This window comes from Vulpes lagopus, chromosome 10 (assembly GCF_018345385.1).
Source record: "Vulpes lagopus strain Blue_001 chromosome 10, ASM1834538v1, whole genome shotgun sequence".
Classification (NCBI taxonomy): domain Eukaryota; kingdom Metazoa; phylum Chordata; class Mammalia; order Carnivora; family Canidae; genus Vulpes; species Vulpes lagopus.
Genome location: NC_054833.1, coordinates 45,438,008 through 45,453,609, shown reverse-complemented (window position 1 = coordinate 45,453,609; position 15,602 = coordinate 45,438,008). Strand labels below are relative to the sequence as shown.

At 50.1% G+C, this 15,602-nt stretch overlaps 1 protein-coding gene across 4 annotated transcripts in view; it reads left to right on the top strand.

The window, feature by feature from the left end:
* ZBTB16 (zinc finger and BTB domain containing 16) overlaps positions 1-15,602 on the top strand; it is a 187,641-nt gene that overhangs the window by 83,473 nt on the left and 88,566 nt on the right. For all 4 annotated transcript variants that reach the window (XM_041769803.1, XM_041769800.1, XM_041769801.1 and 1 more), the window contains one exon: positions 9,750-9,847. In XM_041769803.1, the coding sequence (XP_041625737.1) occupies positions 9,750-9,847 (98 nt within the window). The remainder of the gene's footprint in view (positions 1-9,749; positions 9,848-15,602) is intronic.

The following is a 15,602-nucleotide window of genomic DNA, read 5'->3' as shown; positions in this document are numbered from 1 at the left end:
CCATAGAGGCAGATAGCAGATGAGGGGTTGCCAGAGACTGGGGGAGTGAGGGGAATGGGGAGTGACTGCCAGTAGGTGTGGGGTTTCTTTTTGGGGTGATGAAAATATTCTGGAAGTAGGTAGTGGTGGTGGTTGCGCAGCTCTGCGACTGTACTAAACACCACCAAGTGGTAGACTTTCAGAGTGAATTTTGTGGTATGTGGATATCTCAGTGAAAGTGTGACATGAAAACAGTGGTGGTGAAGCCTGCTCGGTACCAGGGAGCACCGTGCCAGGCTCTGAGGATGCAGGAGGGTGTCTCCTTTCTGGTGGCCTGCAGTCTAGGGCAGGTGAAGAACCCTGCCGGGAAACCCCGTGCACCCCTGTGAGCTGTGTTAAGGGCTCTGAAGGGAACCAATGAAGTGCAGTAATGCAGAGTGGTGTTGATGTATACGCTGCCCAGACGGACTGCCGTTTAAGTGCACTTTGACTTTTCCAGAGCCCTGCACATAGTAGTTGCATCACGGGGCAGTGTAAATAGCGAGCCACAGTGGGGGATGAGGGTGGTGTGCCTCCCCTGAGTCTTCTCTGTAGGTTATAAAGTTGTCTCGAGACCCCACCTGTCTGTGGACTCTAGGTGCCATCATTGGGCTCCTGTGTTTTCCTAGTGGCTTCTCTGTTCTAGCTTCTCTCTGATTAGGGTCAAGTGAATCTTGGATGTCCTCTTCACACCCACTTCCTGTGCCTTTTACCAGGAGGCTCTGGGAGGACTTTATAGGTGGGATGGATAGTGTCTCTGCAGGTGGGTCCTTGTGCATGTGGATCCTGAGATGAGGTGAGGTTGGGTCTCAGTTTCCTCATCCATAAAGCGGGGGCAGCACTCTCTTCTTCCCCAACCATCAGGCGGTTGAGGGGATTCTCAATAAGCCCTTTCAAAGTCGAATGTGATCTAGAAATACATGTGCATTATTATTCCAAAACCTCAATGGACTAGATTTCCTTTCTATATTTTTCTAGAAGAAAGAAGAAAAGAGGTGGATATCTATTTTTGTTTTTTAACCTTTTGCTTCATTACAATGAGAGTAACTCCCATAATGTAATTTGGTGTCCATACGGGTTCACCTGCCCAATCTCTCACCTTAGGTTCATAACAGAGGTTGGGAATGATGGCTCTCACAGCACAGAATCCTCATAGGGAAGTGATTTTAATTTTCAGCGTACCAAAGCAGAAAGAATGAGGCAATATCTATTAAGGAGATTTTCAGAGGGCTTTAATTTGAAAAGAACTTCCTTAGGTCCTGATAAACCTGGGGTATTTTGCACAGTCTCTGAGGATCCATGGCTGGGCGGTGGGATTTGAGGGCAGGTAGCATTGCAGCTTCGTGGCTGGAGTGAGAGCATGTAAAAATGAGCCCAGATTACCAGGAGACAATGCTGCGTCCTCACGCCCAGGCAACACAGGAAGATAAAGGAGGAATCTGGAGCTTCCTGAAAACAGTTTTCCCAGAAATTGGCTATTTGTGCTGGTTGAAATGAAAGCCTCTTATGGGTGTGAGAGAGAAAAAGCAAAAACCCTGCTCATCCATAACCATGGTTCAGTTCCCTTATAGGGCCTTTTCGGATCTGGAGAGAATATTTTGGATTTATTTTTGTTTTCCTTGGGCTGACGTCACAAAGCATGCATCATGGTGCCCTGTTTTGGGTTTGGAAAAAGCTCTAAGAAGCTATAAATCATAAAGCATTTTACTATTTTTCCTCTTCCCTTTTCAAAAAGCACAACTTTTCTGCTTTCTTTAAAAAAAAGAGAGAGAGAAAGAAAAGGAAAAACCTACAAAAGTGTGTATTGATCCCTTCCCCTCAGATCTTAACTGCTCAGGCTGTAATACCTTGCTTACATCTGCCAGGTTTTTGTGCAGTTTTGCAACATCTCCTTAATCCAGTGAGCATAAATAGAACATTTCAATCATATTTGGCTACCAGGAACTTCGCAGATAAGCACGCTAAGACCTTGTTGAAAGAGACTGTATAAGATTGTGTGTGATAAGATCATCCTATAGCCCGGTGCACAAATGAAAAACTTTTGTTCTTGGTAAAATTTGTTGATAGAGATATTTCAAATAAATGACTTATAAGAACTCAGTATTTTAAAACAAAGGACCCGTTACGTAACTGCCCCGAAGCCCAGGCCTCCTGGTGCTCAGCAGCCATGAAGACCCTTCTTAGAGCAGTTGCTGCAGGGAGATTAGCGTGTCCCTTTGTCATTTCTGACATGGTATTTTAACACTCACGTGGGCAGCCTTATCGGAAAGCACTGTACTTGGTGTGGTTATGGCCTTGGGGAATGCCATTGTCCTGCCCTGAATTTTCAAGGCTTGGGACAGCTACTTCCACTCGTTAGTCAATTCCAGGTTGGCCTTGATCCTAGGCCCATGCAGGATGCATGGTCTTCTTCTAAGAGCCCCAATATGGAGGCCTTCTCTTTTGGACAGTAGGGACAACTGTTCTTGGATTGATACATGTTTGTGTGTGTATATGTGTGTGTTGGAAGTGTTTTGTGTGTGTGCGTGTGTGTGTGTGTGTGTGTGCTGTTTTTACCTCTGTGGTTTTCTTTTTGAATTTCCTTCTGTGTGTGTTCATTCATTCAGCGAAAATGCACTGAGGCCCTCCTGAGTTCTGGGCTCTGCTCGATGATGGAGGCTGAGGGGGCTGAATCTGGGATGGATCCTTCAGGGAAGGCGGTTATAATCTGGTGAGCACAGGCCCCTGTCAGCCCCACAGCCTTTCAGTGTTGTAAACCTGATTGGAAATAACCTAAGAAATCATCTACTCAACCCCTGCATTGCTGCAGAGGGCATAAAGTGCAATCTCCAGAGGGTAAGTGGTTTGACCAAGGTCATTTGATGGTTACTGGCAGAGCTTAGAGAGAACACTGGGTGTCCTGCCCCCAGAACAGGATCTCAGCCAGCGTGCTACACTTTGATTCTCGAGTCTTGAGAAAACATGCCTTCTTTGCTATTCTGTCCCCCACCCTTTAAAAGTCTCCAGAGCAACCAAATGGCAACCAAACAGTTTTCCAGAGCTCCACTGGCCTGGCTTCCCAGGAGAGGGGCACACGCTGTGCGTCCTGGCCACCTGCCCCCGCCCCCCCCCCCATTCCTGCAGCACATAAGGCGTTAACTAGCACTCTGTTAGTTCATGGTTGTGCTTTTTAATCTGTTGTTTGAAATCCTTGCCTTTTATTGGTATATTTACTTTATGGCATACATAAAGAGCTATATTAAAAAATAAATTGTGTTGTAAAAGCATTCGGTAATGTTTATTAATATTGACTAGTCAGGGAGCAACGAACTCTATTGCTACAAGGATAATTTGTGGTAATACCAGCTAAGCATTCACAGCTTGTCCAATGACTGTCTAATCTCAACATTAAAAAAAAAAGTGGGTAGAAGGATAATTTCCCTTATGCCTTGAGAAAATGAAAGTGACCCACTCCCTAGCCAAGATTAGAACTATTCTCTTTTCTGCCTTGGGGGTTCTAGGCCTCCTCACCGATGCCAGGCTATCTCAGGGCTCATCCCCTTGTCATGGGACAGTTGATGACTGCTTCGTTAGCAGTTGCTTCTCACATGTCTACTCTGGCTGTCTGCATCTCTGATGAGGGTTTGGAGGCAGAGATTAGAGACCTCTTCCCCGTCCTTGAGGAGCTTATAGCTTTGAAGAACTGATAAATGGCATAGTCTTAAGTAAGTCATGGACTTGACATTTGAAGATAGTATATAAGGAGAATGATATCGGGTGTGACTTATGACCCACTCGGACTGGAATCTGTCACTGCTGGTAGTGTGAAGAGGCATTCCTCGGGACAGGATAATGTCACCCTTAGAGAGTAGGGAACATTCCCTGAGTATCCCAGATGCCCTGGTTTAGCAAGGAGGTCTCTAGTAAAACAGGCTCTGTTCACAGAGTATCCCATCCTCACAAAAAGGCATGTGTAGAAAGTACAGGAGATTGGACCAAATATGAGAACACCTTGAAATCTCCCTGGAAGTTGCCTTTGGGAGGAAATTCCTGATGGCCTGGTAACTTTTCATTCATCCCTTCTTAGGATTGGAGCTCAGAACACACTAACAATTGGACCTTCCTCCTGCCATTTGAATTAAAGGTCAACGGACATGGAAGGTGTGTTTTGAACTTCAGAGTATTAGAGAAAAGAGTAAGCTCGCTGCCGAAGTCTGTAAGCTCTTTCCTCTCTTGGTTCTGTTTCTTCTGGGAGAGGCAAGCAAGGCCAGGGTGAGGTTCTCTGACGACTGGGCTTAGGAATCATTTGTTGTTTTCAAGACTGAAAGAACATTGGCGTCCTCCGTGAAGGGATTGGCTTCCTACCATGCCCACATGCGGACATGCGGCAGCATGCCAGATCCTACTCGAGAGAGGAGGTTTGATGGTGGCTGGATTCCCTTGGTTAGAAGAGGATCCTGGAGAAAGAATATTGATTCCCATGTTGGCAGCAGACTTTTGAGAGAAGAGGGTCATTTAGACCTTGGTTTGGATCTCACTCTCAGGATGCCCTCCCTGTCTCATCCATGCCTGTTCTGAGTACCCTTTGAGGCCCAGAATAGGTCAAGTTGATGGTCAAAGGATCTGAAAGCAAAAGCCCCCAGCGTCAGGGTGGCTTCTGCATGGGGGACAGCTCAGATGAAGGAGGGGGTGAGTTGGAAGGACTGTGACATGGGCCACACTGGCCAGAGCCAAGTGTTGGTTCAGGGTGTGGGATTAGTTAAGCTGAGAATAAGGAAAACATTGCCTTATAAAAACCCTTATAGGGTGGATTCCCCACCTTATTTTTCAAAGATGGGTAGTTCCCTCTCACTTGCTTGCCCCATTGACAAATTCCAGTGCTCCGTGTTGACCTGTCCAGCAAAACTCACAAACACTTTCAGATCCCCAGGAGCAGAGGGATGGAGGGAGGGAGGGAGGGATTGTAGCCAGTGGGTTATTGGGACTGAATTCCCTCTTTAAACCTTCTTGCCTATTGGTCTGCTTTGACTGCTCTTGTCTCTGGCCAGAGGAACTTGAGCAGAAATGGAACGTTGGTAGTTTGGGGCCAGGAACCCCTCTGTCAGGCAAGCCCTGCTGCTGGCTCTTCTCCTGGCATTCTCCTTTTGGCCCTCAGCTCTGTGGGATGGAGACAGGCTGAGCTTTTCCGGCAGAGAGTAGATTCAAAAGGCAGTCTTAGGGAGCCCTGTTATGGTCAGTTCTGTCTGGAGGCTGAAGCATGAGGAGGACAGAGTACGGCATGAGTCGCTCCTGGCTGCCACTCCTCCTGCTGTTGTGTTCCGAGGCAGGCTGGGGAGATGAAGGCTCTTATTGAGAATGAAGGGCTGGTCTGAAGCTCAGGCTTTATGTGGCTATGAAAGAGGAGGCATTGGCTTTCCTCATGAGGACTACGGGAGCCATAGGACAGAGTCCAGCTCTGGGTTGGAGCTCTTGTGCTTAGAATACCATTGAAGATGGGAAGAGGGATGCCTTGACCCCCACATGAGATGGAGGAACTGGTTTAGCAGCATTGAGCAATCCCTTCTGAAACTAGACCCTATGAAGAAAAGGAGAATTCAACATGACTTCTGCCTTGATATAGTTTATAGTCCAGAGCGGATGGAATCTAAGAATTGTCCTACTTCCAGTGGTACAGAGACAGCTTGGTTTGACTAGCGAGGGTTGTGTGGTTGAGAATCAGTGAGAAGGAATGAGTCTCTCTAGTTACTTGTTAAAGGGTTCAGATTTGCTTAGCTCTAATTTCTCATAATGATTTAGCTCTCTTGAGCTAGAAACCTGCAAAAGGTCCATTTTTTCCTTTGTCTTTTTGGATATGATTGAAAATCGGTTATGATCCTGGTGGGTTTAGCCAGTGGGCTGATGGTGGGCTGTGCTGGGACAGCAACGCTATAGGGGATTAGGGGTTGGGTTGTGGTGGAGAGCCCGAGCCCACTCCCCGGGAGTGCATGGTGGAGACCTGATAGGCCCTCCAGCAAGCATAGAGTGGAGGTGCTTGGGCCATGCTGGAACTGGGTTACTTTCAAGATGCTGTTCAGCAATGTTGCTGCTTCTCAGAGGAGGGGAGTGTGAAAACCAGGAGAGTATGCAGAAAGGTGCAAAGATGTCCCCAGATGCCCTCCTTTCCTGTGCTGCTGTGGAGGCTGGTGACCTCAGATGGCCATGAGCAGTTAGACCTCGCGAAAAGACAAGACCAGACTGGGAAATGATGCATGTGAGGAGGATGGAGGTGAACAGAACTTGCATTTTAATCAAAATCAGTGGCATGAGGTCATGAGAGTGGTGGTGGTGGTGGGGCTGTGGTCTCCAGAGGGGAGAGACCAGGAGTTCATACAACTTTGCACTTCTGCTCAGAAACCAGTTGGAATTATGTTTCCTTGATGGTCATTCTGCAGACTGTGCCGTAGACAGTCTGCCAGTAGCCAAGTCTCTTGAACACACTCAGATTCTTCACCACTTCCTTTTTCTGCAAGTTAGAAGTGTCTACCTTTCTACATCCGTCTCTTGGTGTTCTGAACAATAATGGAGGACAGGAGCAAACCAGTGCTGGGCTCTACTCAACTCCTAGGCTTGGGAAGTGCTTTTTCTCTCCTGAACTTCATGTGCTTTGCTCTTGTCTCCTTGCCAACGCGGTAGGACCTTTTGTCCTTGTACTGCGTGTGGATCACATGGATGTCACACCCACCTCTGGTAATCTCTGTGGGGCACTGAGTTAGTGGGTCAGGTGCAGAGCAGTATCTTTACACCAAGGATTGGACAGGATAGGGCATCTGTGTCTCTGAAGGCTAGGAAATGTGTGGCAGCAGAATGGTCCCAAAGAAAGCCTGCGATGGGTTCCAGAAGTTTCTTTCATTGAAAGATAGACCACAAGTGAATAAAGGAGGTAACTCAGGTCATCTGGCTTAGAAGTTTTTAAAATGACCAGATTTCTGGGGTTGGGTGTCCATTTTTGCTTGGCTTGTCCTAGCCTGACTGCCTACACATCGTGGGACATCCCACAGTGGGACGTGGCTCAGAGAGAGTAATAGTGCCCTATAGGGGAATACCTTGAAAGCTCGGTAAAAGGATAAAATATGGTTCCATAAGGGATCTTAGACATCACCCACATCATTTTACAGGTGAAAAAATGCAGAGAGGTTGTTATAGCATGATTTGTCCCAGGTCATAAAATAAGTTAATAGCCATGTCAGGCTGAGGATCTGGGTCTTCTGGTCGCTTGCCTGGCATTCTTCCCTGTACCCTGCTACCTCTGTAGTAAAGGGCAAGAGCGTTATCACCTTTTATACCATGCTGATCTAGTGGGCCAAGGATCTGCTCTCCCCAATTGCCAGGCAAATCCATTCACATCCAGAAAAAAGACAGTGGGGTTACCCAGAAAGTGTTCATCAAGGTGAAAGATTTGGTCTGGAACCCTCAGGGAGAAGAGATGGGAATTCAAGGATAGGGTTGGGGATGCTTATCTTAGTAGTGGCTGCTGATGCCAGAAGACTGGTCACTACTGTGTCCTTTTGGAAAATAAATCTGAGTGGGTATTGATCCTCCTGTAAGCCACCGCCTGAGATGGGGGCACTCCTGAAAGCTAAGAAATCCCTAGTGTAGAAAAGATGACCAGGAATGAGGGGGAAACCCATCCACTGCCATCTACCACACCTGACCATGAGTGTGTGCAAGAGGGTCCCCTGCTGAACCATTTGTGAGTTGAGCTTTTGCTGCTCCACAGAACATCTGTGAGAAGAGCAAACATCTGCCATCCTGGGTAAGTGACAGGAAGACTGTCTCTCATGTGTGTACATGCACACATACACTCTCAGTTGCTGGGGTGCATGTTTAAAAACATGGTTGGCCCAGAATGCTATTAGGACATGTCCCAGTGTCCAGCATTGTGAAATATATTTGGAGTGAAGAATGTTCAGTTAAAATGTTCTGTACTGTTGCTATTTCTCAATTGGGTTGGATCAGCCAGGGCCAGGAGTAAGATAATAGGGGGGTGGGGTCCATTACAGTGTCAGGGATGAGGGTGTGTGTGTGTGTGTGTGTGTGTGTGTGTGTGTGATTGAGAAATTATTTGTTGCCTTTGGCAAGGAGGTAAAGGGAAAGCGAGCAAACAAAACATTGTGTGATTGAGAAAGAGTTCTGTGAAGGGGACTGGGCGTGTGGCCGCGGCATGCTGTCTTCAAGCATCGTGGCCCATAGACCATGGTGCTCGCGAGGCCCACCGGGGGGCCTGCATGGATTTGACTTACCACTGGCTTCTCCTTAAGGGATTTGGAAGGTGGTGGCAGTGGGTGCCTTGGTTCAGTTATTGTGGCCTGGGCTCCCAGGCTCAGATCTCGGTGTTGCTGGCTGGAGTGTATAGTATTTCCCCTCCATGCTCAGGATCTTCTCAGTATCAGGACCAGCCGCCCTCGAACCCTTCACTGTGGTCTTGGCCCATCACTACCTGGTGGCAATAGGTTGTTGCTCTAAGGGGACCTCGTAGGCTCTACTCCCTGCCCTCCCACTGTCAGCTCCTGCTTTTGGCTGCCGTTGCCTTGCCCTGTTCCTAAGGGCAAGGCACGGAAATGGGGGTGGAGGTGGATCTTGGATCCGGCAGTGGCAAGTAAGGGCCTGAGAGAGTGTGGGTGGGAAGAAAGTCAGCGTTCCGGGCCAGATGGCCCACATGCCAGCCAGCAGCTCAGAGCCCCAGTGGCCTGCGGTGCACAGACCTTCTTCCCAGCCCTTGGCTCTCTGCTGGCCCGCCTGCTTCCCTAATCTTCTCCAGTTCCACTGCTGTCCTCTACCAGAGCAAGGCGGGGGCCTGGCAGGAAAAGGCCTGTGGCACTTGTTCCCGGGACCTCTGTCTTCCTATGTGATCCTACGTGTCAGGCCCAACTCACAGAATTGCAGTGTTGGTAAACTGAGATCAGGTGTGTGGAAGTACTTACAAAGCCCAGAATGACATTTATAGAGTGATGCTATGTGGTTTCTGGAAATCTTTCTTTTGCTGGGGCTCCACCCCTGGCCAAAAACAGGAGGAAGAATGAAGCTAGGACTTCAGGGAAGGGCATGTATGTTAGGCACTCAGCACAGTGAATCCCTGAGAACATCTGGAGGCTCTGAGAGAGAAGCACTTATGTCCATAGAGCCAGTGAGTCATTACTGAGCTTCTTCAGAACTTACTGTGGTGCCAGTCACGCAGCAGGAGCCGGGGCTAGGAGAGAGGGAGGGTGCGGGTGTAGCCCTCCTGAATCTGACGGTGTCCTGGGGGAACTGGACACCTGCACAGCTGCAGCTCAGCGAGTCATGACATGGCCAAGGTAGGCAGAGGCCTGGCGGCCCCCATGTAAGATCAGTGCCAGTTCAACAGTGAGCGCTATGTCCGACTGACCGTGCCGTCCATGCTGCTGCTGCCTTCTTGCCTTGAAATTGCATCTGATCCTTTTCCCCCTGGTCTCTGTGCCAGTGAGTAACGCAGTAGGAAGTGTCCCGTTCTTTAGCTCTTAGACAAGCTCCGGAGAAGACTCTTCCTTGGCAGAGGGCCATGGGAGGAGAGGCGCACTTTGGGCCATGTGAGCATGTAGGGATGGCTCATCCATGCCCACCTGCAGCAGCCATGCCATCCGTCTCCCTCCCTCCTGCTCACCTACTGCAAGGGTGGCCGCAGGACCCCCAGATACAAGTGGGCTTGCCTTGCATCCAGCCAGAGCAGCCACAACCTATCTTCTCTTTCCCTACAGGAAGCTGCACAGTGGCATGAAGACGTACGGGTGTGAGCTCTGCGGGAAGCGGTTCCTGGATAGTTTGCGACTGAGGATGCACTTACTGGCTCATTCAGGTAGGTGATGCTGCCCTGACTGGCCCGCTGGAGTGCAAGCAACTGCCTCCTGCCCACCTTCGCCCCTGCTCAGAGCAGGGGTGACCCCGCTGTCAGCCGGTGCCTTTGGGCCACTATGCCCTGTGGATGCTCCCTACAGGTTCATGGAGCACAGACTGTCCTGATGGTATGTCTGTCCACACAAACCCATCCTCATACTCTTGGGTTTCCTGAGGCATTGTGGGCACTTGAGTGATAGACCTTCCAAAGTAGACAACGGTTTTGTCAGCATGGCCGTGGTGGTGGCATTTGGTTCACCTGGCCTAAGGAATCTGACTCTTGGGTTTACATTCTACAGGAGTCCTTAATTCAATAGATACAGAAAGTCTAGAACACAGACTGAGTTCCAGTGTGCTGTCTTTTGCAAGTTAGTTTTATCCGTTTCTAGTGGGGTCAGCTGTGTGGCTATGGGAATTTTTGCCTGTGTTGGCACAAAGCTGTTCTGCCCGGTGAGACACGGGAAATGGAGAAGCACCTAACTGCCAGCACCCCTGGGCATTCTTGGTGGAGGGAAGGATTGCCAGGTCTGATGGTGCTGCTTTGAGGCCAGGGGGTCACCTGGGTGCAGTTGTAGAGGCCTGTAGACTTCCCTTCCAGGGCAATCCCTCTTCTCCTTATGATGCCCTTCGTTTCAACCTTGGAGACCCATTTTGGGGAAGTGGCAAAGGCCTTCTTCTTCTGGTCAAGTGTTGATGTCTACTCCTCATCCCACATTACCTTTAGCACATAGCCCTCCAGCATTTGTGAACTGAGCATGAGCTTTGGGGTTTGGCAGGTGTTCAGTCCTCGTCTGTGGTATGTGCTCTGTGACCTGGGGTGGATCTGTCTTCTGAACCCCATTTTCTGCATCCATGAGGTACAGGTGTTGCCGAGCTCATACCAGGTTTTTTTTTTTTTTTAAAGAATCGGTGACATGATGTATGTGATGGGCATCTATAGTACCCACCCTGGCATACAGGTAGTGTTTAGTAAACGTTAACTGATTCTGCTTTGCTTTCCATTTCCCTGATTCTGGATCTGTGACCCTGGGGCACGTGCCCATCACTTTGCCACAGAAGCTTCTATCTGCTGGCTGTTTGTGCTCTGCCCTCCCATTTCCCAGTCAGTCGTGTAAAGGCTATTTGGTGCTTTATAGGCTTCGGCCTGCCACAGTCTTTCTGCAGAGCCAGAGCCTGCGTGGCTGTGCATGGCATGGAATGCCCTCTCCTGGGCCTCCATGGCTCCTCCTTAAGTTCCCTAATCCTTTGTGCTTTCTGTCCTTCTCCGGTCCAGGGCCAGGGATTGTGTCACGCCAGGTGGCTGGCTGTCCCAGCTTGTGTACTCTGTCCCCACATCGATGTGTGTTCCGTTCCTCCTCCTTGCAGGGTCACCCACACCCACCTGGCTCCCCTGAACTGTCCTCATCCTGCCCACCTCTCCCACACTGGCCCAGAGCCCTCTGAGTCCAGACGCCCCCATGTCTGGCATCTACTTCCTTTGTTCAGTTTTTTTAAAAAAAAACTCACCTTGTATCTTTTTGCTTCCCTCTAGTCTTATAGGTCATTTGGGGTTCAGTGTGGAGTTTTGAAGCTATCTGCCAGCCAGCTTGGCCACCCCCCAAGTGCAGAGTGTGGGTCTTGCGTTTTAGGCGCTCCCTGCTGCGGGCCCCTGTGTGGTCTCTCACTGTGTGGTGCTGGACACTTCCATGCGGGTAATGCACTTTGCAGCCTGTGGTTAAAGCTTCCTTGCCCACTCCGGAACTTGGCCCAGTGAGCATCCTTTCTCCTTACCCGTTCCTTGAGTCCAGCACTCTAGCCAGACCCATCTACTTGTTGGTCTGTGCTGTGTGCAGACTGACACAGCTTGCTTCCTGAGCTCTGTGGCTTTGTTCATCCCATTCCCTCTGCTTGGAATAACCCTTCCTGAATCTTGTCAGATCTACTAAGATCCCTTATGCAACGCCATCCTCCACATGTCCCCATCTTCAGCCAGGATCAGTCATGCCTTCTTCTAGGGTGTTTGTATGTCTTTATCTGAAGCTCTCCGGGCACAGTCTTTCCTCTTTGTCCTCTGGTTATTTATGGACTTGCCTTATCCCCCTACTTGGGAGGCCGGGAGAGAAATTTGGAAACCTACCTCCTGACCAGGATGCTGGGCAAGAAATGTAAGCTTTTCAGTATCCTCATCTGTAAGATGGGAGCATTTGACCCTCAGAAATGCTGTGAGGCTCCCATCAGACACTTAGCACTAGGCCTGACCTGTGATCTGCTCTCAGTAAATACAATTTCCCTCCCCTTTTATTCCTCTGGTGGGCTGTCAACTATGGGAGGTGGGGTCTGTCCCCATTATACACAGCACATTTCCTGACACGTTGTTGTAGTTGGTAGATACTGGTTGGATGGATGAGTGCAGCCAGGAGGACTAGGAACGAGCCAGGAGAACTCCAGTATCCCACCAGGTTTCTCCTGCAATAGGAACAGTTGAGACTGTACCCCAGGGGCTCACTGGGGGGCAGCCAGGAGCCCGCCGGCCAGTAGTGGCTGAGCATGTGAGCCAGTTCCTGCCTCGTTGGTGGTGCCACATGGGAGCGGCAGAGAGGGGGGCACTGCCTACACACTTGCCGTGGGCCCGGAGCTCCCCAGTTGAGACAAGATGGCTCTGGAACCAGCCACCACCTGAGGCCACGTGCTCCCGTCCTGGCCGAGATGCCACTTGGGGGTCCCCCGGGTACTGTGCCAGCTTGGGCAGCTGGGTCCCGTCTCCCTGGGCTTTCTTTTCCATACCTGTCCTCCTCAACACTGCAGTCTGGCTGTGCCGAGTGACTTTTCTTTCCGAAATGCACTTGCCAGTGCCCTTGGAAAGGAGGATTTGGTGACGGGGCAGGTGTGAGGGTCATTATAGTGCTTTAATCTGCCTTTGCAGATCACTCATAGGCTTCTTAAGACTCTGCTGTTTCTCTTCTCTGCTGGGTCTCTCTCTCATCCCGCCTGCCTCTCACCCCTGTGCCGGGATGTCTTGATCAGAAAATAGCAACAAGGGCTTAGAGAGGCTAGACCACTTCCTGAGCTGTTCACACCCCCTGAGAAGCGGTGAAGGCCCCCGGGGGGAGGCGTCGGGGTTCAGGGCTGGCCGTGCCCGGTCTAGGCCTTTTCTCCGATGCCCGTGGCAGAAGCAGGATTGGTTCTACACCATCTGACTTCTCTCCCAGCCCCACAATAACAGAACTGTGCGATGTTTCAGAGGAGCTGTAGGTGAGATGCCACGGATTGCCTGGCTGCTGGGTGTGGAAGGCTCCCTGCTGGGAGCCCACAGCAAGAATGGCCCACGGTGCCCACCCACTTTACAGTCACCCGAGGGTTGGAGCAGCAGTGCAGAGCCTGGAAGAACAATTGGTCCTCCAGAACTGTGGGGACCTTTTTTTTTCCTTTCTTTCTTTCTTACTTTTTTTTTTTTTAAAGGAGCAGGCCATGGAGAAGTGACTCTGGGACCTGGGTGCGGGTCATGGTGCCCCTGGCTTCCCCTAAATGTTGTCGCTGCCTAGGACAGGCACATTCCTGCTGTTTTCTTCTGCTCGGTGGAGCTGAACGGTGCTCCTCACTCACTTCCTTGCTCGGCGCGCTGGCTGCCCCCACCCCCTCTTGGCTAGCATGGCCTGTGTTTGTTATTGTAGTTCTGGCACTGGGCCAGGCCTGGCTGGGCGCCAGCCTTGTGGGTACAGTGTGTACAGTGAGTGCTGAGCCAAGTTTGTCATCATACACGATTAATTTTTTTTTTTTTTCTAATCTGGTAGGGGTGGGGTGAAGGAGGAGGCAAGACAAGAGTTTCTCGATGCTTGGAGAACAGGCCACATTGAATCTGCGGAGAGGTTATTTATGAAAGGATAAAATGCTCTCGCTTGTTCTTCCTTCTGGGCTCTTCCCACTTTCTCACGTTGTCTTCCTGTCCTCTGCGTTTCCCCATCCAAGGAAATCAGCCTGTATGAGGCCGACAATGTGAGGTTTTATTTTCAGTGACTGGAATACTAAATTTACACTCCTAAATCAGTTTTCATTGTGTTGAAATTGACAATTTGTTTAATTAGAAGTTTGCCCTGTAGGAGGCCCTTCTTGGAGACAATTCTTTCTTTCTCTTCCTCTCTCTCTCTCTCTCTCTCTCTCTCTCTCTGTCTCTTCCTTTTTTAAGATCCTAAATGGTAGTAGTGAATGTTCAGTTTAATTGAAGTTTTTATTTCGATTTGAATGCGTTAACTAATCAAGTGTTTATGAGATATACCTGATGATAACAATAAGTTTAAATTAACAAACAATAACCTAACTCATTAACTAATGAGATTGATCCGGCCACGCCCTGCATTCTCAGAGGCGGGTTTGGGAAAGGAGGTCAGGTGGGAAGCAGGACCATCTCGGAGGCTTTGCAAAGCTGCTCCTTCTCCAAGGAGAATATGGGGTGTAGGATTGTGGCAGTGAGTAGGGCAGGAACCCAAGCCCCTCTGTGTCCTAGGATCACTCTGACGTCTCCCTCCCCACCCTTTGCTGCTCCATCCCTTGTGGGGATTGGCCCCAGAGCATCTCCTTGCCACTCCTTGTTCTCATTTAAGTGGTGATTCCTAGCTCTGGGATGGCTGTGCACAGACCACAGACCCAGGCGGTGACTCCGGTTGGTTCTGGGACTTGCTGGTATAAGGTTTCCCATTAGGTAGGATTTCCCACCGCTTGGCTTCAGGACTGGTGGATTACAAGTGAGCACACCCAGAACTGCTTGCCCCTGTTTGGGACTTGACTGCATGCTATTTAGAGGCCTGCCTGTTTCTGTGGCCTGCCCCTATTCTGGGAGTGTCATTCATTTTTGCAGCCAGCAGACATTTACTCAGCCCTGACTGTGTGTCAGGTTCTGTGTCCTTAGCACTGGAGAGAGCTGACAGCGTCCCTGCCCTCAAGGAGCTTACGTCCAGTAGGAGAGATATTTGATTATAAAGTAATGATCAGAGAAGGTGGTGTGCGCAAAAGCACCAGGAGGGAATTCCAGGAGGAACTCACAGGGGGATGGTGCCCCTTTTAGAGGGTGGTAGGCTGCCGAGAATGGAGTTTTGAAAGGAACTGGTGGGAGAGGCCACATGGTGACATGCAGTGTCGCTGGGATATGCAGGGTGTGTCTGGGTGGGGGGAGAGATGGCAGGCTTTGGAAGGGAGCAGAGGCAGGATTGTGGGGCCCCTGAGTAGCAAAGCTCTGTGCGCTTTACCTGCAGTGCTGTGGAGCCAATCAAAGATTGAGCAAGGGAGTGACACTTTTTTTTTTTTCCTGGAAAGAAAGAACGATGGGTTTTTTGAAGTAGACTAGCCTGGAGTATAGGATTTCTCAGACCCCCTTGGAGAAATGGCATGCCTGATGATCTTAGGGTGTGGTTGGAGGGCAGACAGGCTCCTGCCTCTAGCCTTGGGGAGGGGTGGCCTTTCTCTGGGAGTCCGGTCCTGTCAGAGGTCGGCCCCCTGTTCCTCAATCCTCTTGCCCTCTCTGGGCACCGTGAGCCATGGCTGCTGAGAAATATCCCCTGATACCAGCCTCTTCCCCATATCTGAGGCACTGGGAAGGAATATGGGCTTTGGCTGATGGATTTCCTGATTCCAGCAGCAGCATGGGGTGGCCAGGGCTTATCATCGGGGGCCTCGGTCATCTGTCTGGCAGGGAAAGGGCTGGAGGGGTTGGGGCCAGAAACTAGATTGGTTCTCTCGTGCTTTCC